The sequence below is a fragment of the Panthera onca genome, chromosome F2 (assembly GCF_046562875.1).
Source record: "Panthera onca isolate mPanOnc1 chromosome F2, mPanOnc1 haplotype 2, whole genome shotgun sequence".
Lineage (NCBI taxonomy): Eukaryota > Metazoa > Chordata > Mammalia > Carnivora > Felidae > Panthera > Panthera onca.
In genome coordinates this window covers 34387168-34414550 of record NC_138356.1, presented here as the reverse complement: position 1 = coordinate 34414550, position 27383 = coordinate 34387168, and the positions used below count along the sequence as shown (strand labels likewise).

At 37.3% G+C, this 27383-nt stretch overlaps 1 protein-coding gene and 2 pseudogenes across 9 annotated transcripts in view; 2 read left to right on the top strand and 1 right to left on the bottom strand.

Annotated features, from left to right (window-relative positions):
* WWP1 (WW domain containing E3 ubiquitin protein ligase 1) overlaps positions 1-27383 on the bottom strand; it is a 133998-nt gene that overhangs the window by 32748 nt on the left and 73867 nt on the right. For 8 of the 9 annotated variants that reach the window (XM_060610839.3, XM_060610833.3, XM_078441486.2 and 5 more), the window contains 6 exons: positions 15531-15867; positions 5848-5943; positions 4100-4274; positions 1802-1856; positions 1633-1717; positions 1375-1503 (listed from right to left, as the gene is read on the bottom strand). In XM_060610839.3, the coding sequence (XP_060466822.2) occupies positions 1375-1503; positions 1633-1717; positions 1802-1856; positions 4100-4274; positions 5848-5943; positions 15531-15867 (877 nt within the window). Of the gene's footprint in view, positions 1-1374; positions 1504-1632; positions 1718-1801; positions 1857-4099; positions 4275-5847; positions 5944-15530; positions 15868-25166; positions 25235-27383 lie in introns of those variants that run through there. The other variant, XM_060610841.3, reaches the window with a different exon arrangement.
* Positions 6526-7476, top strand: LOC132664259 (large ribosomal subunit protein uL24 pseudogene; annotated as a pseudogene).
* LOC132664861 (large ribosomal subunit protein eL6 pseudogene) lies at positions 17513-21972 on the top strand (annotated as a pseudogene).

The window sequence follows — 27383 nt, the reverse complement described above, 5'->3', positions numbered from 1 at the left end:
CTCCAGTTGACCAAAGTAGTGGCAGTGGACATGGTAAGACATAACGGGATTCTGGACACACTCTGAAGTTGAGATGGCTAAAAACGTACTGTGTCAAATGCTCCTAAATCAAATGAGACAGGACTGCAACCCACCCCTGGATTAACAATTAACAATGTGGAGGTTGCTGGTGCCCTTAACAAGTTCAGGGTCAGTAAAACTCCTTGTAATCTGTTTGAAAGAGTAATTAGAAACAGCAATATAGAGACAATGCTTTCAGGTACTTTTCCCATAAGGGGCAACAATAAAAATGAATTTTCACGGAATGAATTTGAAAGGTAAAAAGTTGTGTTTTTTTTAAATTTTATTTTCAAAGGTTTATTTCTTTATTTAGAGAGACAGCGTGTATGCAGTAGAGGCACAGAGAGTGGGGAGGGGGGGCAGGTGGGCAGGGAGGAGAGAGAGAATTATAAGCAGGCTCTGTGCTATCAGTGCAGAGCCCGACGCAGGGGTTGATCCCACAAACCGTGAGATCATGACCTGAACTGGAATCAAGAGTCTGTTGCTTAACCAATTGAGTGCCACCCAGGGACCCCTGTTTATTTGTTTTCAGTCTAGGAGAAATCACGGGTGATGAGAATAATTCAGTAGAGGAAGAAAAACTGATGATGGAAGATAGAAAGATGACAATTGCTACCACAATTAAATGGGAAGAGGGAGAAAGATCTAGTGTGCCAGTAAAGGCACTGGCCTTTGATAGGAACAATGATAGTTCACCTATAGGATTAAGAGGGAAGACAGATGCTGGTAGGTGGGTAGATATGACAGTAGGAAATTTGAAAAAAACCTTTCATAAAACTATTTTCTTAGTGATGCAAAGATACCACACTTAAGAGTAAGGATGAAGGTGAGCTCTACTTTAAGGTCTTTTTATCTGGAAGACTCAAATTTGTTGACATCTCATTCCTTCACACTGCAGTGGCAGGATGTGACTGTTAAATCTGTGCACAGACTACCTCGGTCTGAAACCAGCTCCATTACTTGCCATCTGATTTTGCGCAAGTTAGTTATGTCCCCTAAGCCTCAGTTTCTGCACTGAAAAAGGGAAAATAATAGTATCCACCTCAAGGGGCTGTTGGGAAATAAAATGAGCTAGTTTATACAAAGTGCTTAGAACAATCCCCCACATACAGTAATCACTAGATAAATATTTGCCATCATTAACACATTATGTACTACAAATTCAGTCTGTAGTAACATAAAGCAAAGATGTACGTATACTGAGCTATTACTTGTCTAGGTTTTCTTGATTGACAGAGTACAATCTGTTGCTGAAGTTGAGGCTAAATTTTTATGTCATTAAACAACACTTAAGTACTTTAGGTTTTCACTTACACAGATGACTTCCCATTGCGAGGATCTTTGAATGTTGTTGTTCTTGTATTATGATCAACAAAGTACCTAACGCCTTCCCGAGTATACCTGATTTCCCACCCTTCTGGCAGGGGTTCTTCATTCTGTAAGCTAATATATAAAGTTATAATCACAGGGTGAACATTTTCTAGGTACTAAAAACATTTGAATCAAGGTTTACTTGATTTTACCTACAGATGCATGTAATATTACTTAAGTAAGGCTGTAGTACACACATACCCTTGAGTTCTTGGATCTTCCCACTGGGTTGTTTTTGTGTTATGATTCACAAAGTAAACCCTGTCAGTTGAATCCACTCTTTTTTCTAAAAAATAGAGTGAGCACAGCATTTAATAACTAATTATTACATATATCTTCAGATATTTTTACCAACAACATATCAGCTTACCCCAGCCTGGTGGCAAAGGCCCATATGGGTCATTTTCTGCAGCTAACATTGAAGCCTGATTGGAGAAAGGGTTCGAGGGGGAAAAAAAAAAAAAAAAAAGAACAGTACTTTAATATAAAAGCAGAGATAAACCGAACACTTGATAGAACCACATTTTATAATAATTTTCTAAAAAATGATAAAGGAATGTGAATACAGTCATTTCAAGACACAAAGTACATTTAAACATGTCATGAGTTAAGAGGAGTCAATCAGTTGATAAAGTTACTAGTTTTTTAAAGACTTAGAAATAACTAATTCTGACATCAATATTTTAATTTCTTAGCCCTTCTATAATAATCTACAGGAGTGAAATGAGAGAAGAGCATATAGAAAATTGTGTTTAAATGAAAACTACTTGTTTAGAAATACAATACTAATCAGTTCTTCTTAAAACAAATGCCTAATTCTGTGCTGACAGCTCAGAGCCTGGAGCCTGCTTCGGATTCTGTGTCTCCCTCTCTCTCTGTCCCTCCCCCACTTGTGCTCTGCCTCTCTCTCTCAAAAATAAACAAACATTAAAAAAATGTTTTTAAACACATGCCTATTAATAAAACCAATATTAAAATCCAGTATCATCTTTATACAAATACTTTTAATATTAGCATCTTTTGTGTATTCATCTACAAAACACATTCATGCTTACATACTGTAAGAATGACAAATACAAAAACTATCACCTGAAAAATTATTTAATGATAAAGTATATGATAAAATGATACATATTTTATAACCTTATAACAGATACTGTTAATTTTACCCAGTATCAATTTCCCACTCCTCCCTCCTTGACACCCAAACCACTGTTTTCTTCAAGGCAGAAATGTATCCATCTAATATTCCATTCCCAGCTGGGTTGGTAGAATGACCAATTCTGGCCAGCGAGCTACTGTCAGAAGTCCCTGGTAAGGGCATCCCTTTCCAAGCAAAAAGGCAGGGCTTACTAGGTAAAAGTCATCTGCCCTTCTCATTCCCCTTTCCCTTTCTTCTTGCCTACAACAGAGAATGAAGTCCAAAGGGCAACAGCTCTGTATGATAAAGGTGAAGCATGAAGCATGATAAGGATGTACCAAGAACCTGGGTACCAGGTGGCATTACTGAGCCAATGTAGTGTTAGCTCTGGACTTTCACCCCAGACTTGTATATACTTAGATAATTACATCTCAATCTGTTTAAAGGTGTTCTATGCAAGAGAACACATTTCTAATACATCCCTCTGACCTAATTTTGCCCTGTTTCCCTAAGGTTTTCATGTATACAGACAGCAAAAGCACACAGTACATAATGTACAAAAGCACAAAGTACATAATTTCTTGTTTACTACATACAGCTGAACAGTGAAATCTTAGCACAGATTTCTGTACAAGTTACCGAAGGACCAGAAACTGGTGGCAGCAGGAGATGCTATGAAGGCTGGGCTGGCCCTGTCCCTCTCTGCTGGCCACAGAAAACCAGGTGAGTGGGTCAGACTGCAAATGAGAACTTATTACTTAACCTCTAAAGAAAATGGGAGTTGAAAGAGCCAGCCTGAGGCAGGATTCTGAAAAAAGTTATTTAGGTTTTCTTTTTGTGTCTTCCCTAATTCCTATTTGCTAGCCTCCACATTTTGGGTTTTCAAGTTGCCTCAAAACACTATCCAGAGATGCCCAGTACTTAAAATTTGTATTTTCCACTTCCTGTAATCAAACCTATTTAACAGAGATTACCCGCTACCCCAAGTCTTCTTGTAGATGTTTGTTTACAGCAATAAATGAACCATCAACTGGTCAAATTTTCAGACAGCATTAGATTTTTTGGACAAAGCCATCTCCAATCCCAGGAATATCTTCGGTAGGCCAAAACACATGAAAGTGTTGTTTCTGAGATTCTGAGATGGGAATGAGAACAGCTGGAAAATGGCAAGACTGCCCTTAAGTAAAATCAGGAGGTAACTGGTTTGGTTTAAAGCAAGCAAAATGATTCTAATTAAAGGTGGAGGATTGGGGAGTTAGTAAAGACAAATTATTTCATTAAGAAATTCATTTATGAAAACTACCATTTAGTAAAGACAAAAACAGTATGTATTTAATGTTAGTAAACTAGAATTAAAAAAAAAAAAGCTTAAAGTGTGTATGTGTATCAAAAATACTTATATCTTATTAAAGAGTAAATAAAAAATATCTTGCAATGTAGTCTGTAACATTTAAAAACCACCAAAGTCGAAAAGAGCAAATGCCTGAAGGAAAAAGTTGTGTTGATATCGTACAATGTGCTAATTACCGAATAGAGGTATCGTTGGTTGAACTGTTGCATAGCTCCCTGCAATTGGTTCCGCTGAGACTGCCACTGTTCAAAATTTCGAACAGACTCCATGGTAGGCCGCTGCCAGGTTGTTGTTCTGGTGTTGTGATCCACATAATAAACTCTTCCACGATCATCAACTCTTCTTTCCCAACTACCACAGGATAAGCATTAATAAAAAGCAAGAATGTCTTAATACAAGAAACTGGAAAGTAATTAGTTAACACCTAACTCACATGATTTAAAAATCAAGTCTGAGACATGAGCAAACAACTTCAAAAAAATGTAAACATTGATATTCTTCAGAGAAATTACAAACATGTAACTTGCTTTTTAGGTGAATTATCTTCCCATTCTACCACTACATGATTTCTAAAAAGGGGGCCAAAGACTGAACAGTCTCTGTTCAATCTGACCACCTTCTTTTTCTTGATAAGTTACTGAGCGCTTACTATATACCTAGTAATCTGTCCCTCTAACCACTGCCTACATTCAGGGTTGTAACTCAGTTCTTACAGGTCTTCAACATCCTGCTGTTACACAGCTGCTGAACACAAATGCAGATCGAATCATGTCATTCCACCTATCATGGCTCTCCGGCACAGCATAAAAATGAACCCATTCACCATTTCAGCCTCATCTCCCCTAAGATCTTTTACGAGGCCCACATAATAGCCAAATCAACTACTTGCTGGTCTCAAATGTATATGTTTCATTTTGTCATCCCTTTTTTTTCTGAATATTCCCTCAAAACAAAATGCCCTTCCCTATTTCTCCACCAACCAGAGTTCTCCCCATCCTCCAGGGTTCAGTTAACCCTAAAGCCAATTCATGCCATTAACTTAGTTATCTAGCTATGTTCGAGGGACGAGGCAAGCCTAGGGTCCTCCTATTATGCCCCCATCCCCTCTCTCACAAACACTTCTATAAGCCATTAACTTATACAATGATTTAGGAATCCTATCAGCAACCCATCACATAAAAATAACGTATTTTTGTGAATATTCTGGACTTTGAATGTGTTTTATATTGGTGGACTTTAAGTTGCATCTGGAAGGACATATTCTAAGAAGCAAAGACAATAAGGAGATACTGCCAGTCCAGGCAGAGAGTTCAAGGAGAATATAAACAGTATAATTCAACTAGCTATCGGCACAATATGTATGAAGAGCTATTAAAGATAAGAGCACAAATGAAAAGGAAGACCAATTTTGTGAATACAGAACGGCATGAATTTATATAGTGTGTAATAGAAATATTTTTATTAAGACTGTCTATAATTTTAGCCATAATGTAATATAATTTTACTTGCAGCAATCTTTTAGATCATAACTTTGAACTACTCTAACGTCTCTTATGTCATTAGATCTCATGAAATAATACAGCTTAGATCACTACCTTTGGAGAACACACACATAAATTTTCCTAAATATGCTTTTCATTCCTTAAAATATAATGAATGACAAGCACTAAAACTGAACCAAAATTCTACAGCTACTCTACAGTAACACATGCCAGTGTTTGATAACCTCTTGAGGAAGCCCCTTCAGACTAATAGTAAAAGAGATACAATATAACAAATCTCATTTACTGAACAGTCATTATTCACAAATAAATGAAGGAAAATATAACATGTACAAGGAAAGAATCATTTTATGTTGTAATAAATTTAAGAAATCAAATGTATGATAAAACACAACTGGAGATGAATAAAGATGCCACATTACCCTGGAGGTAGAGGTTGCGGCCTCTCCCATGTGGTTGTTCGAGTGTTATGATCCACGTAATAGGTTCTACCATGAGGATCTTTTCTCTGTTCCCACCTTTAATAAAAATGCAAAAATGAAACTAAAAGATACCAAAATAAGACAACCTGAAAAATAATTCCTTCTTATATTCAGGAAAATTGCAAATAAGTTTTACTTTAAAAGGTTATATAATATATACACACGCATACAAAATTTCTTTTCCCAATTATTAGTGTCTTTTCAGTTCTTAATTATTACCTTTTTATTACCAGTACTGGCAACTCAGTAGATATATAGTCAGTACAGGAGGATAAATACCTAATGTTTTTAAAAGTTACTAATTTATATAATTTATCACCAGAAAATTATCAGAAATTCATCAGAAAAGACAAATGTAATTAAAGGTAGAGGAACTTTCAGCCTATTACCACACTCAAGGCACAAAATGTTAATGAGGTAATATCCACTTCTGCCTGCAATTTAAAAAATACACATCTATAAGATTTTATAGATATTGCATTAAAGAAGTATGTGGTGACACTGCTCCATGAAAATTCTTCTATATGCATAGTGTCTTCTTTTTGTGTACAGCTATCTCCCTCTTGTTTTCAGTAAAACTCTGTTTATGAACATTCCAATTTCATCTTTTCCTGTTTTATCTCAAAGACTCTCAATCTCTTATTTTCCCTACTCTCATTTTCTTCTCTGTGATTCCTGTTTCTTCTCTGTTCTTTCTGTAATATGGTATAGAAGAAAAATGTTAAATATAAAACATAATATTTCTGAGTTTAACATTCTTGTTTTCAATTGAAAGTAGACTAAATGGAAGAATTTTGTTTTCTCTTAAACTCAGGGGCCCAATTTGATTCTTTTTAGATTACAGAGGTCATTATTATTTTCTTACACAATGACCATACATATTAAGCTATTCCCTAAGCAAGGTATAGACATACACACACATTTACTTTAAAAAGACATGCAAAAAAATTTAATAGTTTGCTTAATTAAGCTAATCGACAAACAAGTCACAAAATGTTTCAACAGAATTATGAATAAAAATGCCCAACTTCACAACTGACTCAGAATCATGTAAGTTGTTAAATCGATCTATTAAAAAAATCCCTGTTGCTCTCTTCCCTTTTGTGGCCACTGCTGAAGCACCAGTGGCCAAAATGAAGTTCAATCCCTTTGTGACTTCTGACCAGAGCAAGAACCATGAAAGACATTTCAATGCACCTCCCCACATTCGGAGAAGATTTTATCCTCCCCTCTTTCCAAAGAGCTGAGACAGAAGTACAACATTCGATCCATGCCCATCCGAAAGGATGATAAAGTAAGGTTGTGCGAGGACACTATAAAGGTCAGCAATTTGGCAAAGTAGTCCAGGTTTACAGAAGAAATACATCATTTACATTTAACGAGTTCAGCAAGAGAAGGCAAAAGGCACAACTGTCCTTGTGGGCACTCACCCAAGCGAGCTGGTTATCACTAGATTAAAACTGGACAAAGACTACAAAAAGATCCTTGAACGTAAAGCCAAATCTTGCCATGTTAGGAAAGGAATAGGGCAAATTGAGAAATAGGGCAATTGAGAAGATGCAAGAATAAAGTAACCTGATATACAACTTTAAATAAAAAACTGTTAAAATGAAAAAAAATCTCTGCTGTATAAAATCCTACTTTGGAATATTCATGCTACCCTATACTATAAAAATTCAAATATTTCTTACAAAAAAACATTTCACTAAAAAAAACCTCTGAAACTTCAGATTTTATGTATTTTCACTTAATAATAAAAGTTCATTGGAAGGCAGGATTCCAATATGGAATTTCATTTTAAAGACATTTTGGGAATATCTGTAACACTATCAATGGGCTATTGATTTGTATGAAAGCTCAACAGCCAAAAACAAATGTCTTAAAAATATACGAAATTTCGGGGCGCCTGGGTGGCTCAGTCGGTTAAGTGTCCGACTTCGGCTCAGGTCATGATCTCACGGTCCGTGAGTTCAAGCCCCGCGTCAGGCTCTGTGCTGACAGCTCAGAGCCTGGAGCCTATTTCCGATTCTGTGTCTCCCTTTCTCTCTGACCTTCCCCTGTTCATGCTCTGTCTCTCTCTGTCGCAAAAATAAATAAACGTTAAAAAAAAAAAAAAAATATATATATATATATATATATATATATATACACATATACACACACACACACGAAATTTCAAGAACCTCCTGATAATGGTAGTTTTGTTATTTTTAGGTATTAATTCCTATAATCAGTTCTTGAATTTTTATTGCAATTCTATAGCAAAACTTCCAGATTTCCATCTTTTACAAAGATTTTTATCAAAATTATACATACTTTCACATAATTTTATACATTCATAGTTGTATAATGATATACATACACCTTCACACATACAGTCTACAGGGCTCACTACAAAAAACAGTGCCTACTGTCCCCTTAACTTCATTTTCCATTCCACAAAAGCAACATTTTCAACTGTTTCAGCCAATTCTTTTAGTATTTACCTCTTTTTATATTAATAAGCTTATTTTACTATTTTAGATTTCATCTCAAACATTGTATATTGATTTCTCACTATGAGAGATTCAGCTGAAGTCTCTCTCCTGCATCCATCTACACACACACTGTAACACTTACCCTCCTTCGACCATTCCACATACACACATATTGTGTCCTTCCCTTATATGATGTAAAACTCTCCTGACAGCTGAGTCATGGAACATAATATTTCTTTTGTCTCCTTTCTTCCCATTTTCTTAGTTTCTATGTATTTATTAATTTCACTCCCAAAACTTCTCCACCTGTATATATGTCCTCTCAAAATATTCAGACTCATCAGGTATTTACCAATCACAGCTGTGCCTCACAATGAGCTGCTGATCCTGTCTGGCCAACTGAGAAGCCTGCGGCACATCTGCCATCTTGGGCCCCCTTTTACCATCATGCTGGTGATTCCTTTCACTCCCTTTCTATCAGACACCTGAGATCTGAAGCCCATGCCTTTCACATTCAGTAGCTAATTTTATTTATTATTTTTTTTGAAGTTCATTTATTCATTTTAAGAGGGACAGAAACAGCATGAGTGAGAGAAGGGCAGAGAGAGAGGGAGACGGGGAATCTCAAGCAGACTCTGTACCACCAGGGAAGAGCCCAACGTGGGGCTCGAACTCAGGAAACCGCGAGATCAAGACCTGAGTTGAAACCAAGAGTTAGAGGCTTAATCGACTAAGCCACCCAGGCACCCCTCAGTAGCTAATTTTAGAGAAACACGAGTCCTGGTAGCTTCTTAACAAAGGATACACAGGAAATGAACTTTGGAAACCAATGATATCCGAAAATGTATTTATTCTGTGCACACACTCAACAGTTTGGCTGATTACAGAAATCAGGTTGCATTTAGTTTCCCTCAGCATTTTAAGTTGGCTTAACAGCTTTTTGCATTGATTCTAAGAACTCTAATGCCATTCTGATGAGTATGAGATGTGCTTTCAGTCCCTTTTTAAAATCTCTACAGAGAAAAAACTAAGGTTTGCTGGAGGGGAGGTGGGTGGGGGGATAGGTTAAATGAGTGATGGGTACTAAGAAGGGCACTTACTGTGATGAGCACTGGGTGTTACATATAAGTGATAAATCACTAAACCCTACACTTGAAACTAGTATTCTCTATCTCTCCCTCTCTCTCTTCCCACTCCTGCGTTCTAGCTCTCTCTCTCAAAATAAATAAATAGACTTAAAAAAAAAAATCTTTCTAAAAAAGGGTGGCTGCCTGGGTGGCTTGGTCAGTTAAGCATCTGACTCTTCGTTTCAGCTCAGGTCATGATTTCACAGTTCATGGGTTCGAGTTCCACACTGACAGTGAGGAGACTGGTTGGGATTCTCTATCCCTCCGTCTCTCATTACCCTTCCTGTGCTCTCACTCTCTCTTAAAATAAATAAATAGACTTAAAAAAAATCTTTCTGAAACTAATATTATATTATATGTTAACTAACTGGAATTAAAATGAAAGCTTGAAAAAATAAATAAAAACCAACTGAAAAACACCATGTAGAATGTGATACCAGTTTCTTAAAGTAATTCTATAAATGTATGCAAAACAGTAATTTACACAGTTACTCTCTAACCTCTTCACCTACTTCGATCTTTCCTCATAGAATCTGTCACTATATGACATTACTGAGTAGATTATGTATGCAAGGCCCCAGCTGCTCAGCCTGCTGTTACACACCCTTCACAGCAGCAGAGACTTAGGCTCTCTTGGCCCTCTGAATATCCCAGGCCTGGAATAAAGTCTGATACAGAGAAGCTCTCAAATATTTACTACCGGAATAAAATATAGACACCACTCTCTGAGTGTTTCTGTATGACTTAAGTATTTTATTTGGTCATGTCTTAGCTTTGTGATCAGAAACAAATTTTAAGATTGAGGGAAAAAATAAACATAACCAAGTATTCCATCTATATAATGGGCTACAAAGTCCTTTTCTAGGTTTATCTCAGATAAACGGCAAATATTCCCAACTTAACACTCAACAAATACTCAGTAAGCACTCACGTTCCAAGCATAATGCTAGCCACTGGTTCTTAATTTTTCCAAAACGGGTTCACTTCCAGATTTCAGTGTTTTTGCTCTTAACAGAATTTACCTTTCTTAAATTTTTTCTATGAAGTGCCAGAGAGTAAATATTTTAGGCTTTGTGGGTGAAAAGGCAAAGTCAATAATATTTGTAAGTACTTACATAATAAGAGCAAAAACTCCTGTCGTGGCCCCACCTCATTTTCCTAGCAGCCAGTCCAAGGGGAGGCAACTTGCTGAGCTGTCACTCCCAAAGTGAGATTCTACCGCTTGGGGCATGGCAGTTGTCACAAGTGAGTCCCCAATGTGTAGGTGGTGACTAAGGCATTGGGCAGCAAGGACAGAAGAAGGTACTGGTGGGGAGAAAGGATGGTACAGAGCAAAGGGTGATATTCTGGATTGGTCTGGGTGACTCACAGTGACAGCCCACTAGAGCTGTGCCTGTGGGTCATATACAAGTGGTGCGCTGGAATTGGCAAGAGATCAGAACATCCCAGTAGTGAAAATTCATGAATACTTCCCAGTAAGTGCAAATTACCTGGCTGAATAAGACTTCTCAACAGAATTCTTTAATTTCATAGATTTAGGTGCTAATTTATAAATGCCACACTTCACCCAACCATAATACTCTCCTTTCTAGTATTTAGATATAGTCTCACTAAGACATTGTATATAAAATTTCCAAACCTACCACTGAACAAGGAACTTGCTTTAAAACAATAAGTAAATGTGGAAGAATTTTGTGAAATATATTACAATAAGAGAATTTAGTTACTTCTTGAATAACTGCTGATTTCAAACTTGTATAATGGGGTAGATAGTAAGACTTGCCTACTCATAAACCATGAAGAATGGTTACCTCTCTCCTCTACTGCTAACCTATGTCCACAAACTCCTACCCATCAGAAGCTCACTACTTTAAAGTCTCTCTCCTTTTATGAAAGAAAAACTGACCCTCAGCTCTGTATCTTTTCCTGCAATTTCCCCCAAACATTCCTCTTTCTCTGTGTCCACTAGCTCTTACTCCTTAAAAGTTTACTACACACTTCTACCCCTCCCATTCACTCCATCACACAGCACTCTGAATACAGCTCTATTTCCCAGAAACTGCTTGTCAAAGGTCAACAATAAATAATCTCTTTGTAGTTACATTCAATTGGTGACTTTCAGTTCTTATCTTACTTGAATTTTTCAGTAGTTTTTGGCCTTGTTAATCATTTCCTCAGAAGCATTTACAAGCCAGGGCTTTTGCCCAATTGTTCACTCACTGAAAATCATTTAATCAAGCACTAACTCACGTATTTAACAAGTATTTATCAAGTACCTGCTACATAGCAGGGATGGTTTTGGGTACAAAGAATACTGAAACGGACAAACTTAAGCCCTTTCTAGTCTAGTGGAAAGAAAATTGACAACAAACAAATATGTGTCATGTGGTGATTAACATAACACAAGTTATGCTGATTAGAAGAACCCTACTCAAAAGCGTTCACACTGATTTCATTTATATTAATTCTGTAACAGGAAAAACTAAAACCTATAGTGGAAAAAAAAAAATCAGAACGGTGATTGACTGAAAAAGGTACTTTAGAGAACTTTCTGGGGTAATGGTAATATCTGAAATCTTAGTAAGGATTTGGGTTAATCGATGTATGTGTTTGTTGAAACCCATCAAAATAGTATGGTTAAGACTTGGGCATGTCCTTCTATGTAAACTTTACCTAAAAAACTTTACACAAATATTGAACTCCAGTTAATGACATACAAGCTAAAGTACTGAGGGAACTAAATGTACTGATGTCTGAAACTTATTGAATTACATTTAAAAATTAGATGGATAGAGAGAGGCAGAGATAGGAGATAAAGCAAATAGGGTAAAATGTAAATTACAGAATGCAGTGGTAGACATTGGGATGTTCACTGAAAAATTCTTTAAAGTTTTCTGCATGTTTATAAATTTTCCTAAGAAAAGGTTAGGAAAAAATAAGGCAAAGTAAAGGGATGGGTGCAGAGGGGCCTGATTTAAACAGAGAAAATCAGGAAAGGCCCCTGTAATGAGATAACATTTGAGCAGAGACCTGGATGAATCGTGCAGATATCAGAGGTATAACACTCCACACAAAAGTTTGGGCAAATGCAAAGGTCTTTGGGTGAGATCATGCTTGGCATAACACTCAAAATTCATCTCCAGGATGGAACACTGTTCCTTGAGAACACTCGTGATTCCAGGCACTCTGATTCCACTGGTAGTTATCTGAATTACTGAGCAAGTTACCAAAGAGAGGAAACACAGGAACTAAGATGTTTGAGGAAAGAGAAACGACGTAGTTTTGAAAACTGCTAACTCCGTTACACAAAGAATACTGCCTAAGCCAGAGGAATCAACCTTGGTTCCACTCTTCTTTTCTTCTACCTCCTTACAACTAATTACCAGGACATATCTTATCATCACCCTAAGAGACTAGCATCTCTTACTGCAGGTTCTTTTAATTTCTCACCTGGATTAATAACTTCTAAACTTTTCTGATGACAGCTAACAGAGTAAGAAATATGTTTTACATGAACATCTGTGTGTACTAGATTGCTATTTCCCTACAGATTTTATACACACAAACACACACCAGAAAAATAAACTTTCTGGAAATGTTTGCTCTTACTACACCTAATACTTTTTCAGTATTTTCTGTTCTTGTCTATATTGATTTACTTAAATTATGCGTTCAAATGCTGATCATAATCTAATGGGTTGCAACCTGCAATTTGAAAATCACATAGGTTACCACAAAGATCACATGATAGCTACAGACATGCTGAAGCATTTATTTGGCCCCCACAAAATTAAATATATATACTTATTATCACTTTAAATCATAATGCCTGCTTCTCTCATTTTTTTTTTTAATGTTTATTTATTTTTGACAGAGAGCGCATGAGCGGGGGAGGGGCAGAGAGATAGGAAGACACAGAATCTGAAGCAGGCTCCAGGCTCTGAGCTGTCAGCACAGATCCTGACATGGGGCTTGAACTCACGGAGTGTGAGACCATGACATGAGCCGAAGTCGGACGCTCAACCGACTGAGCCACCCAGGTACCCCCCTGCTTCTCTCATTTATAAAACAGTCTGGCTGCTATCTTTACTTACTTGTCTCAACTCTTTTTTTTTTTTTTTTTTTTTAAATTTAGAAATAGAGTACATGTGAAAGGAGGAGAGAGACAGAGAGAATCCAAAACACAATCCATGCTCAGCCAGATGCGAGGCTAATCCCATGACCCTGGGATCATGACCTGAGCTGAAACCAAGAATCAGATGCTCAAGAGAATGAGCCATCCAGGCACCCCAATTGTCTCCTTAACTCCTAATCTATCTATACCACTGCTAGAATTAATAACCTAACTAAAATGCAAACATAACTCTGCCACTCCCCTGCTCAAAATTCATTAATGTTTATCCACAGTTTTCAAGGAAAAACTCCCACACTCCTAGAAAAGCAAACAAAATTCTTCATAGGATTATTTACTCGTCAGTGCTACAAAGGTCACTTCCTCAAATGCTGAACTCAAACTGTAACAAAATACTACTTCCTGAGCTTCACTTACACGTTTTTGTAAATGCTAGAGATCTGAACATGCAGTCAGCCTTCCATTATCGGTGCCTCCATTATTGCTGTGCTAACTCCTACTCCTCTTTCAGGAATCCACTTAAGGGTCATCTCTTCCTAAAAGTTTTCTTTGATCTCAAAAGTGTAAGCTACTCCCTTGCAAGCTCTCTCTGTATATATTCCCACCCACAGCCTGCTAAACTTACCTCTAGCCCGGCTTTAACTGTACTGTATAGTTGGTGTTTACTTATCTTTATCCTCCTATCAGACCATGAGGTTAATAGAACAGCTTCTTACATGTATATATCACAGTGGCAGACATATGAAATGAGGATAAATGACTAGGCTGCCAAAGATAGAAAACAAAGGGACAATGAGAAATTTTTGAGAGAGAAGGAAGATACTGTACAGTCTGAAATGCTGGCAGGAAACAAGAGGGGATTGTAAGTAAGTAGCTGAAAATAAGCTCAGAGCAAGGTCTGGCCTGGACATACAGATTTAATAAAGTTGGGACAGTGTGAGATCCAAGAGGAAGAAGCACAGGCAGAAGACCAAAGTCTGAAACCACGATTAGGCAGTGACCAAAATCAGATGAGCCAGTAGAGAGCACTGAGAAAAACAGTTCAGAAAATAAGACAGGGCTGTGAACACAGTGACTGGTGACAAAATGAGGGCAATAAGACCTTCTAGAAGTGCAGTTTCAATATCTCTAAGAGAAGACATTCTAACTGCTGTAAGCTGTGTAGGAAAGTGCTGTGCCCATACTTCTAGTACAGTGTTGTCAAATTGTACTGCATATATGTTTACAAGTCTGAGCCACTATAAATAAGCTTTTTGAAGTCGGGGACAAAGAAAGACTCAGTAATATTAGTATCATCAGAACCAAGAAAAGAATCAAAAAAACATGTTAAGTAAAGCTGGAATAGGTGACCAAATGGAACACACACACAGAATACTCTTTAAAGGAAATCTTGGGAAGCTGAATAATTGCAATGGGAAATTTAAAAGAGACTAAGAATTATTAAGCAGCAATGAAAACCTGAGTTTGTAACAGAGCTAATCAGCAGGGTTAAGTGACTTTCCCCAGCACTCAGTACGAAGAAAAAGGATGGCTATGTTGGGGCCTGGGGAGCAGACCATAAAGGAAGCTGGAAAACTGAGGTAATTACATAGTGTTATGATCATTCTTATCTAAAAGTAAAAATAAACCAAGAATCAAATCAAGAGTGTCCTGCAAACTAACCCTAGGTTTTTTCTTTTCCCTTTATAATGCACATATTTCATAAGTGAGCATTCTTAGTTTTAAAAAGTACTTTGTGGCAAATACACAAATTGTATCAATCAGATTCCAGCTTTGATTTCAAATTACTAAACAACTGAAAAATTTTACATACACATTCAAGAGTCGTATTATCAAAAAGTTGCTATTCAAATTAAGTCAAACTTCTAAAAAATATATTTAACATACCCTGATGGCAAGGTTTCTGTGTTGGCATTTCCAGACTGTTGCCGTACAGGTTCCACACAGCCATCTGGCTGTCTTAATTTGGCTGCCTCAAAAGCAGAACTACTTCCAGAATTAGAGGTGGCAGGGTCTAAAGTACTTCTAGCTTCAGATCCAAATGCTGCACTAGTAGAGAGAATACATTCACTGTTTTCTGAGGAAGTCATTATTTCTTGAACTGGAGGATCTTCAACAGTAGTATTAGTGCAATTTGAAGACAAGGCGGTTTCTTCAGATACTATTACAGTATCCATAGTGGAAGCGTTATCAGTTGGTGCAGATGAGGATGATTCTCCATTAACTGAAAAGAGAAAATCAATAAGACGAACTATCAGGAAATGACAAAGCAAACAACTCACCAGTTACACTGATTCAGTACCTAACTGACGGTGAGTAATGTATCAGATACTGATGAAAATAAATAAGGCAGATTATATTTTTTCTTGCTTATATTTAGGGATGAATATATAAATAATAAAAATTTAAGAATACAGTTGACCCTTGAACAACACAGGTTTGAACTTCACAGGTCCACTTATATGTAGATTTTTTCCAATAAAAACAGTAAAACCTGTAAATGTATTTTTTCCTTCTCTGGTTTTCTTAACATTTTCTCTAGCTTACTGTATGGTAAGAAGACAGTATATAACAGATCTACAAAATATGTGTTAATTGACTATGTTACTAGTAAGGCTTCAGTCAACAATAGGCAATTAGTAGTCAAAACCTGGCGGCAGGGAGGGGGATGGAGTCCAAAGTTATACAAAATCATTCAATTGTTGGGGGGGGGGGTGATGTTGGTGTTCCAATCCTTACTGTTCAAGGGTAAATTGTATACACACACACTAATAACTTTAACTTAAGGAAAAGAAAAACCAGTATGAGGATAACATGTTTTTTGGTTTTTTTTCCCAAATGATCAATTCTGAAAGTCTGCATGGTTTATATAAAAAACTTTAAAAAAAATTTTTACATTTATTTATTTTTGATAGAGACAGAGCACAAGTGGGGGAGGGGCAAAGAGAGAAGGAGACACAGAATCCGAAGCAGGCTCCAGGCTCCGCGCGGTCAGCACAGAGCCTGACGCGGGGCTCGAACTCATGGACTGCAAGATCATGACCTGAGCCAGAGTTGGACACTTAACCGACTAAGCCACCGAGGTGCCCCTATATATAAAAACTTTTAAAGATCCCTTTCAATCTCCTTCTCCTATGCAAATGGTAGCTAATATCAAAAATGTCAATGGGGGGAAACAGTGGCATTTAGATAGTACTATAGTGGACTGCCAGAAGATACAGAAATTCATTCTACACCTTCTAAAGAAATGACTCACTACTGGGATCCACTAATACAATTTAATGCTCATTTAAAAATTTTTTGGTTGCTTTATTAATGTTAGAGACAGAGTGCAAGTGAGGAAGGAACAGAGACAGAGGGAGACACAGATTTTGAAGCAGGCTCCAGGCTCTGAGCTGTCAGCACACAGCCCGACACGGGGCTCAAACTCACGAACTATGAGATCATGACCTGAGCTGAAGTCGGACACTTAACCAACTGAGCCACCCAGGCACCCTCTTAATGTTCATTTAAAAATTTTTTTTCTATGTTTTTATTTATTTTTGAGAGAGAGCGAGTGAGCACATGCAAGCATGGGAGGGACAGAGAGGCACGGAGACACAGAATTTGAAGCAGGCTCCAGGCTCTGAGCTTGTCAGCACAGGGCCTGACATAGGGGTCAAACCCACAAAACATGAGATCATGACCTGAGCCAAAGTCGGATGCTTAACCGACTGAGCCACCAAGGAGCCCCTTAATGTTCATTTTAAATGTGATCAAAGCATTTCAATTATGTGTCACTATTAAAATGAAGTCAAATTAAAACTGGAAAGAGACATAGATTATTGAGTAAAACGTATTAGAAAATTCCACATAACGTTCTAATTGAAATGGGGAAGGGAGACCTAATTAAAGGTAATGGCATCTTCAGAGGGAAGACTTAAATGGTGGAAAGTGTACTATTAAAAGGAATTGAATGGTAAGCACAAAATAATAAGAGAATGAGTCAAGTACTGTCTAAATATGAGGAAGAGAATGGCTTTGGGGAAAAAAAAATACATAAAAGAAATAAAGTATTTACAGTTACCCTGTACCAAATACTATTAGATAACACAGTGAAATGAAAAAAGAATGTGCATAGAGAGGCTAACTTCTGGTGTCTCCTATATAATGCTCACTTAAATAATTACCTCATTTAATATTTACTCTTCAATAGTGCAGAAATTAATTTCCAAAAACAAAAAAGCTTAGTTAGCAGCAGTCTTTTCAAAGCAAAATAACACTAAATGGGAAAAGAGGAATAACTGAGATAAGATAATCCAGTCCAAGAAAAAAGTCATAAATCTTTTGCATACTAAAACACAGCACACAAAAACGAACTGTTAGAGAGGAATAAAATGAGATATTAAAGAGCACTGTTCAGTTGTTCAAGGCAAAAACTCCTCTCCTACAATAATTCAACAGCAGGTGAGTGCTCTCAGCTCTTCTCTCCATCTGTACCACTACCTTCTGGTCCATCGTTTCTTGCTTTTACTACTATCAACAGCCTCCTAATTTTAGTCTGCTGGTTTTTCTCATGTCCAGCTACAAGCTATTCTCCAAATGACGGCTCAGAGTAATCTTTTTCACAACATATAAGATTTTTTCATTCCCCTAATTAAACACATCAGTGGATTCCCATTACCACCAGAATAAATTCCAAACTCTTTTACCACAGCCTATGACAATGACTATGTTAATCTGCTCCACAGTTATGCCTGACTTCTCACGATGGCCTTCCTTCTGTTCCCTGAATAGCAAACTCCTTCCCACTTAAGGGATGTGCACTTGCTGTTCCTGTGGCCTCCTAATACCTCATGACTGGCTTCTTATCATTTAGAGTGCATGCCCAATTATAACTTCAGAATGTACTTGAGGCAGTGCTTGAGTACCTTATTTACTGTTGTTTCCACCACACCCTAACCTGTTTTATTTCTCATGTTCTGAAATCATTTTATTTGTTTTCATTTCTTTAAGTTCAGAATGGTACAAAAACTTTGTCACTCTTGCATTTCCCAACTGTTAAAAATGCTTTGCATACGAACACAATAAATATTTGTTGAATCAATAAATTAAAGACAAATCATAGAGGAAGAAATGAACATACCTCTCCCAAAACTATGCAGATTAAAGAGCATCAGTAGAAATATTAACTATATGAAAAATTTAATAACACAATACATCTGACTTAAATTACAAAGAGGTAGCTTTGAGTTTCTACTATGTACATATTCCATCCAAACACGCTGAGAATTTTTAGAAAACCAATATAAAAGACCAAAGGAAAATCCTCCATTATATAATAAGGAGGCCACATTCTAATTACAATGCAATAAAACTAGAAACAAGCAATACAAAATACAACTTATTAAAATGTTTACTGAAAGTCTGGCAGAATCTGTTAAACACTTTTTAAGGGTTATCTTATGTAATAATCTTCACAGAACCATGCTGAGACAGATACCAGCATTATCTCCACTTTACTGGTGAGGAAACTGGTAACTTTCTTTTTAAATGTTTATTTATTTTGAGAGAGAGAGAGAGAGAGAGAGAGAGAGAGAGAGAGAATGCATGCATGTGCAAGCTAGGGATGGACAGAGAGAGAGAGAGAGAGAGAGAGAGAGAATCCTAAGCAAGCTCCAAGCTGTCAGTACAGAGCCCAATGTGGGTCTCAATCTCACAAATTGTGAGACCACGACCTGAGGTGAGATTAAGAGTCAGACACTTAACTCACTAAGCCACCCAGATGCCCCAGAAGACGGATACTTTTATGTCCATAAAAATGATAGTACTCTCCCCCAATTCACAATCAATATGCTTAGAAGATAAACTAAATAATTATTGAGTTAAAGAGGAAATAATGAAATTATAGACTTTAGGGAAATTAATGGCAATGAAAACACTTGTATCAAAGGCTATTGGACAAAGCCTAACAAGTATCCACGAATATAAGAAAGAATGGCAATAAATGAGCTTAGCACTCAATTCCAGAGCTGAGGGTCCATTGGGGGTGGGGGGCAATGGTAGAAGGAATTTAAAAACCAATAAAACAGATCAGAATTTCCAAACTTACTGATAAGAAATGGGATCCTGTTGGGATCTTGTTGGAAGTATAGATCTCAGTTCCCATTCTAGATTTACTGAATCTCTAGGGGAAATCTCTAAGGAAGGTTTGGGAATCTGTATTTTTAACAAATGCTTCAGATGAATTCTTACCAGTAATATGGAGAAACCATGAAATATACCTTTCCAAGTTTTATAAAGAATATATAATATGAATAACATTAGGAATGCCACATACAACTTTGTAAGTCTGAACCATATTAACTAATCTAAATCAAGAGAAAGAAAAATTGAAAAGGCTCATCATGGGTTGGCTCAGTCAGTGGAGCATGTGACTCTTGATCTTGGGGTTGAGTTCAAACCCCACATTGGATATAGAGATTATTTAAAAATAAAATCTTTAAAAATAAAATAAAAAGAAAGAAAGGACTCATCAGAGTAGAAAATGAAAAGGTGATAAAAGATCATAGCACTCCACCAAAGGGCACAAGGCTCACTTAGTGTTCTGAGAAAATCCTATGAAGCCTTCAATGAACAGATCACTCTCAATGTTATTTAAAGTAACAAGGAGTAAAAAGGAGTTTCTTAGTTTACTCTTGTAAGGGTAAGTTAACCCTAAAGTTGAAACTCAATAAATTCTAAGATGGTTCAATATTAGGATATTATGTTAGGAAATTGACTATGCTAACATATTAAAAGATAAAAGCCATGACTATTTTCAATACAAACCAAAAATAATTCAATAAAACCTTGATAAAACACTTGATAAGAGGAATCAAGAAAAATAAATAGTCTAGATTACCAGAAACCCACAGTAAGCATCGTATATTAACTATAAAATATTAGAAGAATTTCTATTAAGGTCAGGAACAAATTAAAGTCAGGAACAAAACAAGGAAGATCACAACCACCACTCCAATACTGCTGATTACTTTGATGATGCATTAAGACAAGAAGTGAAAAATACTGGAAATAAAATGCTCACTCACAGAGGATAAGTTTATTTAGAACACTCGACAGGATCTCTGACCCATCTTGCAAGATGGCAGGCAAAAAAAGCCGAGAAGCCAAATACTAAGGAGAAAAAAATCAAAGCCAAGAAGGTCAGACTAGTGCAAGGTTACGAAGAGTAACCTCAGGGCTAAAATGCCAAAGAACAGGAAGCCCCACTGCAGCCAAAACCCTGGCCTAGGCAAAGGAATTGGCAGATATTCCTGATCAGCTATGAAAGGCCATGTACAAGAGGAAGAAGTATTCAGCAGCTAAATACAGAGTTGAAAAGAAAAAGGAGAAGGTTCTTGCTACTGTCACAAAACCAGTTGGTGGTTAACGGGAATGGTGGTACCTGAGTGGTTAAAATTCACAAAGTGCCTAGGTATTATCCTACTGAAGATGTTCCTGGAAAGCTATTGAGCCACGGGAAAAAACAACAACCCTTTCAGTCAGCATGTGAGGAAAATGCAAGCTAGCATCACTCCTGGGTTCATTTTGATCACCTTCACTGTGCTCCACAGAGGCAAGAGGGTGGTTTTCCTGAAGTAACTGAGCAGTGGCTTGCTACTTGTGATCGGACCTCTGGCCCTCAATCGACTTCCTCTGTGTAGAACACACCAGAAATCTGTCATTGCCACCTCCTCCAAAACTGGTATCAGCAGTGTGAAAATCCCAAAACATCTCACTGATGCTTACTTCAAGAAGCAGCAGCTGAGTAAACCCAGACACCAGGAAGGTGAGATCTTCAACATGGAGAAACGGAAATATGAGATTACAGAACAGCACAGAGTTGATCAGAAAGCTGCAGACTCGCAAATGCTCCCACAAATCAAAGCTGTCCCTTAGCTTCAGGGCTATATCCGTTCTGTGTTTTCTCTCACAAATGGAGTTCACCCTCACAAATTGGTGTTCTAAGTTTCTTAAAAAGACCCTAATAACTGATCCATTAAAAAAAATAATAAAAAAAGAACACTCACAAGAGTCAACTGAAAAGCTATTAGTACCCAATTAATTTGACCAAAATGTATTAGCTCAACGACCAGATAGAAGTTCAACATCAAAATTACACTCAAGACTTATCTAAACAAAACTAAAAAACATTTTTAAGAGACATTTTAAAACACGGAATGAATGGAGAGGCACATAAAATATCTCTGGATGGGAAGATTCAGCACTGCAAAAAAAAGTAATAATTAACTGGTAAAAATACTGGTAAGGAAGCAGAGCATGAGAAATTCTCATTATTGCTGGTGGGAAAACAAAAGGGTCCAGCCACTTTGGAAGACAGTTTGAACAGTTTCTTACAAAAATAACCATACTCTTATTATATAATAAAGCAGTCCTGGTTTTCAATCCAGTTAAGTTGAAATCTTACGTCCACACAAAAACCTGCACATGAATGTTTATATCAGCTATATTCATAAGGGCAAAAATGGAAGCAACCAAGATGGGTAAGAAAATTGGGGTACATTCATTCATACAATGGAATATTATTTGACAGTATCAGAAATGAGACGTCAAGCCATAAAAAGACATGGAGGAGCCTTAAATGCATATTGCTAAGTGAAAGAAGATTCCAACTATAGAGGCCAAACTACAGAGACAGCAAAAAGATCAGTGGTTGTTAGGAGTGTGGGGTAAAGGATAAATAGATGGAGCACAGGGGATTTGGAGAGTGGTAAAACAATTCTGCAGGATACTGTAATGTTGGGTCCACGACAACATGAATTTCTTAAATCTCACAGGACCCATACAACACAAAGAGTGAGCCTTGATGTCAACTATGGACTATAGTTAACAATAACGTATTTATACTGGTTCATTAATTCTAACAAATGTAGCACAGTAATGCAAGGTGTTAATAATGGGAAATTCTGAGTGGGGTAGGACGGCATATCTTTGATTAGAGATTATTACTGATACACGTCAGTGGTTCTCAACTGGACACAAATTTGCCCCCCACTTCAAAGACAGTTAGCAACATCTGGAGCTATGTTTGGTTGTCACAGCCAGGGGAAAGGGAGATGTTACTGGCATCTAGTGGGTACAGGTCAGGAATATACAATACACTGGACAGCCACCCACAACAAAGGATTATCTGGCCCACCATGTCAACAGTGTGAAGTTGAGAAACTCTGATGTGTGCATACCCAGCCACCAGGCAGTGTCCTGCAAAATAAACATCTGTCTACGGTAGCTGCAATACAAACATCTGTTAACAAATGGTATAAGGATGAGTGAAAGGACAAACTAACAAAAAAGACAAAAAGGGAAGGCAGAGAGAGAGGGAGGTCAGAATCATAGGCTCCTTGCTCGTGAAAGAATATGGAGAATTACACGTAAGCTAGTATTTGAAATGTGTAACAGGTGGGAAATTGGAAGTTTATGCAAAGCATTTTTCTTCTCTACAGACTTGGTTTCTTAATGAATGTATCCAAACCCTTACTTTCAGCCATTATGACATTTAAGTTACAGGACACACCTCCCTACTTTCGTGTTTAATCCTTGAGAAGTTTTCCTTGTACTTTATGATATGTACATCTCAAAGCACCACACATTTGTCCTTACTATAACTGTTCAAATAAAGCAGAAAAAGGCAGAAATACTCAAGATTTGAGTATCATTTTTACTCCTTTTTAAAAGTGTGACATGAATGGGGGCACCTGGGTGGCTCAGTCGGTTAAGCATCCAACTTTGGATTTCGGCTCTGGTCATTCAGGATCTCACAGTTCTTGAGTTTGAGCCCCACGTCAGGCTCTGCGCTGGCAGCAAAGCCTGCTTGGGATTCTCTCTCTCCTCTCTGCCCCTCCCCCAGCCTGCTCTCTCTCTCTTTCAAAGTAAATAAATAAAATTAAAAGGTGTGACACGAAGAACTACTGGTGTATATGCATCTTAAGTTTCTTTAAAGTCAATTCACACTTCTAAGTGGGTGGCTATAAAGGGGGTAGTGTTCGAGGGAGGCTTTGATGATGGGATAGTTCTGTATCTTGATCACAGTAGCAGCTACATGAAGTAATACATGATAAAACCGCACAGAATGCACACACAGTGCAGGTACAATAGGCAAAGTGGAGATTTTGTCAACGCCAATTTCCTGATTTTTATATTGTACTGCAGTTACACACTGTATGTTCACACAGGGAGAGCTCCCTATACATTTCTTGGCAACTTTCTATTATTTCAAAATAAAAAGCTATAAACAAAAGTCTAATAAACTTGTGAAATCAGTTCTGCCTGAAACCATACAGAGCTCTGATCTATTAATAAAAGAAAAATTATGTGTTAGAAAAAGTCATTTCACACTGGAAGTTACAGATAGTGGGAAGTGGAGAAGAAAATAGTATTGTTCTTAAATATCTATCACTGTCCAAGGAATATGGTAGATGTTTTTTATTATCTCATTTAACCTTTGAAACAATCCTATCAGGTGGTTAACTGAGGATTATCCTCTTTTTATAAATGGAGGAGCTAGATTTTAAGAATATTAAGTTTGTCTAAGATCACACAGTTAACACATTAAACAGTAGAGCTGGATTTGAACTTAGTCCTATTAGATGCCAGGATTGCCTCCCATTTTAGCTTTAAAAAACTATCAATATTTATAGCAACTAAACTTATCAAAGGAGCTTTTTTTTTAATTTTAGAGAGAATGCATATTGGAGGGAGAGGTGGAGAGAGGGAGGGAGGGAGGGAGGGAGGGAGGGAGGGAGAGAGAGAGAGAGAGAGAGAGAGAGAGAGAGAGAGAGGTTGAATATCTTAAGCAGGCAGCATGCTCAGTGCAGAGCCCGACCAGGGGCTTGATCCCACAACCCTGGAATCATGACCTGAGTCGAAATCAAAAATTGGATGCTCAACCAACTGAGCTACCCAGGTGCCCTTCAAATGGAGCCTCCTGATCTAAAGGGAGGGAGAAAAAAAATTCCCACCAAAAAGCCTTCTTGTATTGATACTGTCTCTGGTGAAATGAAATCATTTGTCTTAAACTCCTTAGCACAGGGCTATAATCCCTTGTCTGAAATCCTTGGGGTCAAGTATGTTCCAGAATCCATTAGTTTTCGAAATTTAGGAAAGTAATATGGCATGTGTACTGTATATTACACTAATAACTGAGCAGATTTGAGGGCTACACATTGTAATTAAACACAATACTATTTCTGTGGCAAAATGTAGAGATACACTAAGCATGATAAACTATGAATACATTTAAGTCAGTTGTAGTCACTTTGACATCAAAGGAGTTCACCAAAAAACCTTTGGTTTTAAAGATTTTAGGATTCTGAATTGTAGGTAAGGGACTAAAAACATGTAATGTGTTATATACAGAATATGCACACTCCCATCCGTATCCCCTCTGTAACATGAAAACTGATTTTAAAAGTCCATGATTAGAAAAAGGAATACCATTTTTGTACTAAGGCCTTAAAGATTATCCCAATCCTTGAAAAGTACCTGAATTCATCCTCCTACCAAGGGATGACAGATCACACTAAAGGCACTGGCAGAGTGGTTACTACCAACAGAATAGGTTCTGGAAGCCTTTTCAAACTGGCCAATAGAATGATGACAGATTGTTTTGTCAGATGTCGCCAACAATTATCAGAGGAGGTGAAAACACAATCGCTAAGTTGGATGATGAAATATTATTTGAAGTCTATCAAAGTATAAAAGCTGAACAGTATACCTTTGAGACACTATAAAAACCACACACATCAAAGTGAACAGAGAAGCAGAAGGCAGAGAGAGCTCAGAGAGATATAACTGGATGTCAATTACAGCTTTTCTACTCCCTAGCTGTGATCTGTGTTTCCGTTCCTCTTGGGAAAAAGGGAAAGATATTGGTATTTATTTCAATTAGTTATGATGAAAGTTCAATCAGTAAATAGATATACAGTGTTTACAACATATATAGCACAAATGTTAGCTATTATGATTATCCTAGGTTTCCTAATAGCTACTGTGAATGTTATGGGAATTACTTACAATGGAGCCTTCAATTCTAGTTCCTCATATGTTTTATATTCACCTTGAAATTTTGGGCAAGGATAAATAAGAACGTGGGAAGTGGGGCATCTAGGTGGCTCAGTTATTTAAGCATCCAACTTTGCCTCAGGTCGTGATCTCACAGTGAGTTCGAGCCCTGCATCGGGCTCTCTGCTGCCAGCACAGAGCCCACTTTGTATCCTCTGTCTCCCTCTCTCTCTCTCTGCCCTTCCCCTGCTCATGCTCTCTCTCTAAAATAAATATCAAAAAGGCAAAAAACAAAAAAAACATGGGAAGTGTACTTGTTCTCAATGGAAGAGTCTATAGAGAACCCGAGAAACCATGGAGTGTAAGAGATTCTGAGATTTCTGAAAAGCCTCCGTAAGTCTTCCTCCCTTTTGTACCAGCATCTGAATATACCCAAACATTAAAACATGCAACTAACCAGTGGTCAATGGACACTTTCACCAATCTACTCAAACAGCTAAATATTTTAGGAAGAAGAGTTAACTCACCAAATTCCATAGATTTTAAATGGAGGATGATGACAAGAATGAGATAGAATGGCGGTATAAGCCTTTCTGAAATGATCATTCATCCTTCTTATTCTTTTCATGAATCAGGACTGAACTTTACAAATAATTGGCCTTTTATCTAATTAGTTTCAGAAATGATGGAACTGGAACTACATTCTGAATGTAATGATAATCCCATATAACAAATCAATCCTGTTATATAACAGTGTTATTTTTATTTTTCACAACTTCTTTGGAGTGTTGTTAAGGAAGTTATATTGTTTAAAATGCAAATTTTGGGGCACCCAGGTGGCTCAGTTGAGCATCTGACTTCGGCTCAGGTCACCATCTCACAGCTTGTGAGTTCAAGCCCCACGTCAGGCTCTGTGTTGGCAGCTTGGAGCCTGGAGCCTGGAGCCTGCTTTGGATTCTGTCACCCTCACTCTCTGCCAATCCACTGCTTGTGCTCTGTCTCTCTCTCAAAAATAAATGTTAAAAAAAAATTAAAATATAATGCAAATTTATGAATTAGGTTTTCCTTGAAATTTTTTGGTATGGATAATTACTTAATAACTTAAAAATTCATGACCAAAAAGCACTAGATTTAAGCTTCATTGTGAAAAACTCTGGTTCAGATAAACCACTTTTCTATGTGTTGATATGTATTTTTTGAATTTTTTTTTTTTTTTTTTTTTTTTAAGAGAGAGTGAGCACACACAAGCCAGGGAGAGGGGAAATCAAGAGTCATGTCAGGCCAACTGAGCCTCCCAAGTACCTCTATGTGTTTACATTTTTAAAAAATAAATTACTGAGGTGCCTGGGTGGTTCAGTCAGTTAAGCATCCAACTTCAGCTCAGGTCACGATCTCGTGGTTTTTGTGTTTGGGCCACGCATCACGCTCTCCACTATCGGAATGGAATCTGCTTCACATCCTCTGTCCCCCTCTCTTTCTGCCCTTCCCTGGTCATTCTCTCTCTCTCTCTCAAAATAAATAAATAAACAAACCTTAAAAAAATAAATTATTGGTCCTTTCTATAGGTACTCAGACTATTTTTAAAAATCGTAATATTTAATTTAGGATAGATAACATAAGTCACAGTTCTCTGAAACTCACTATTACATTTACTCTCCTAGAATTATTGAGGATGTTGCTCACACTATGCGGTTTTTT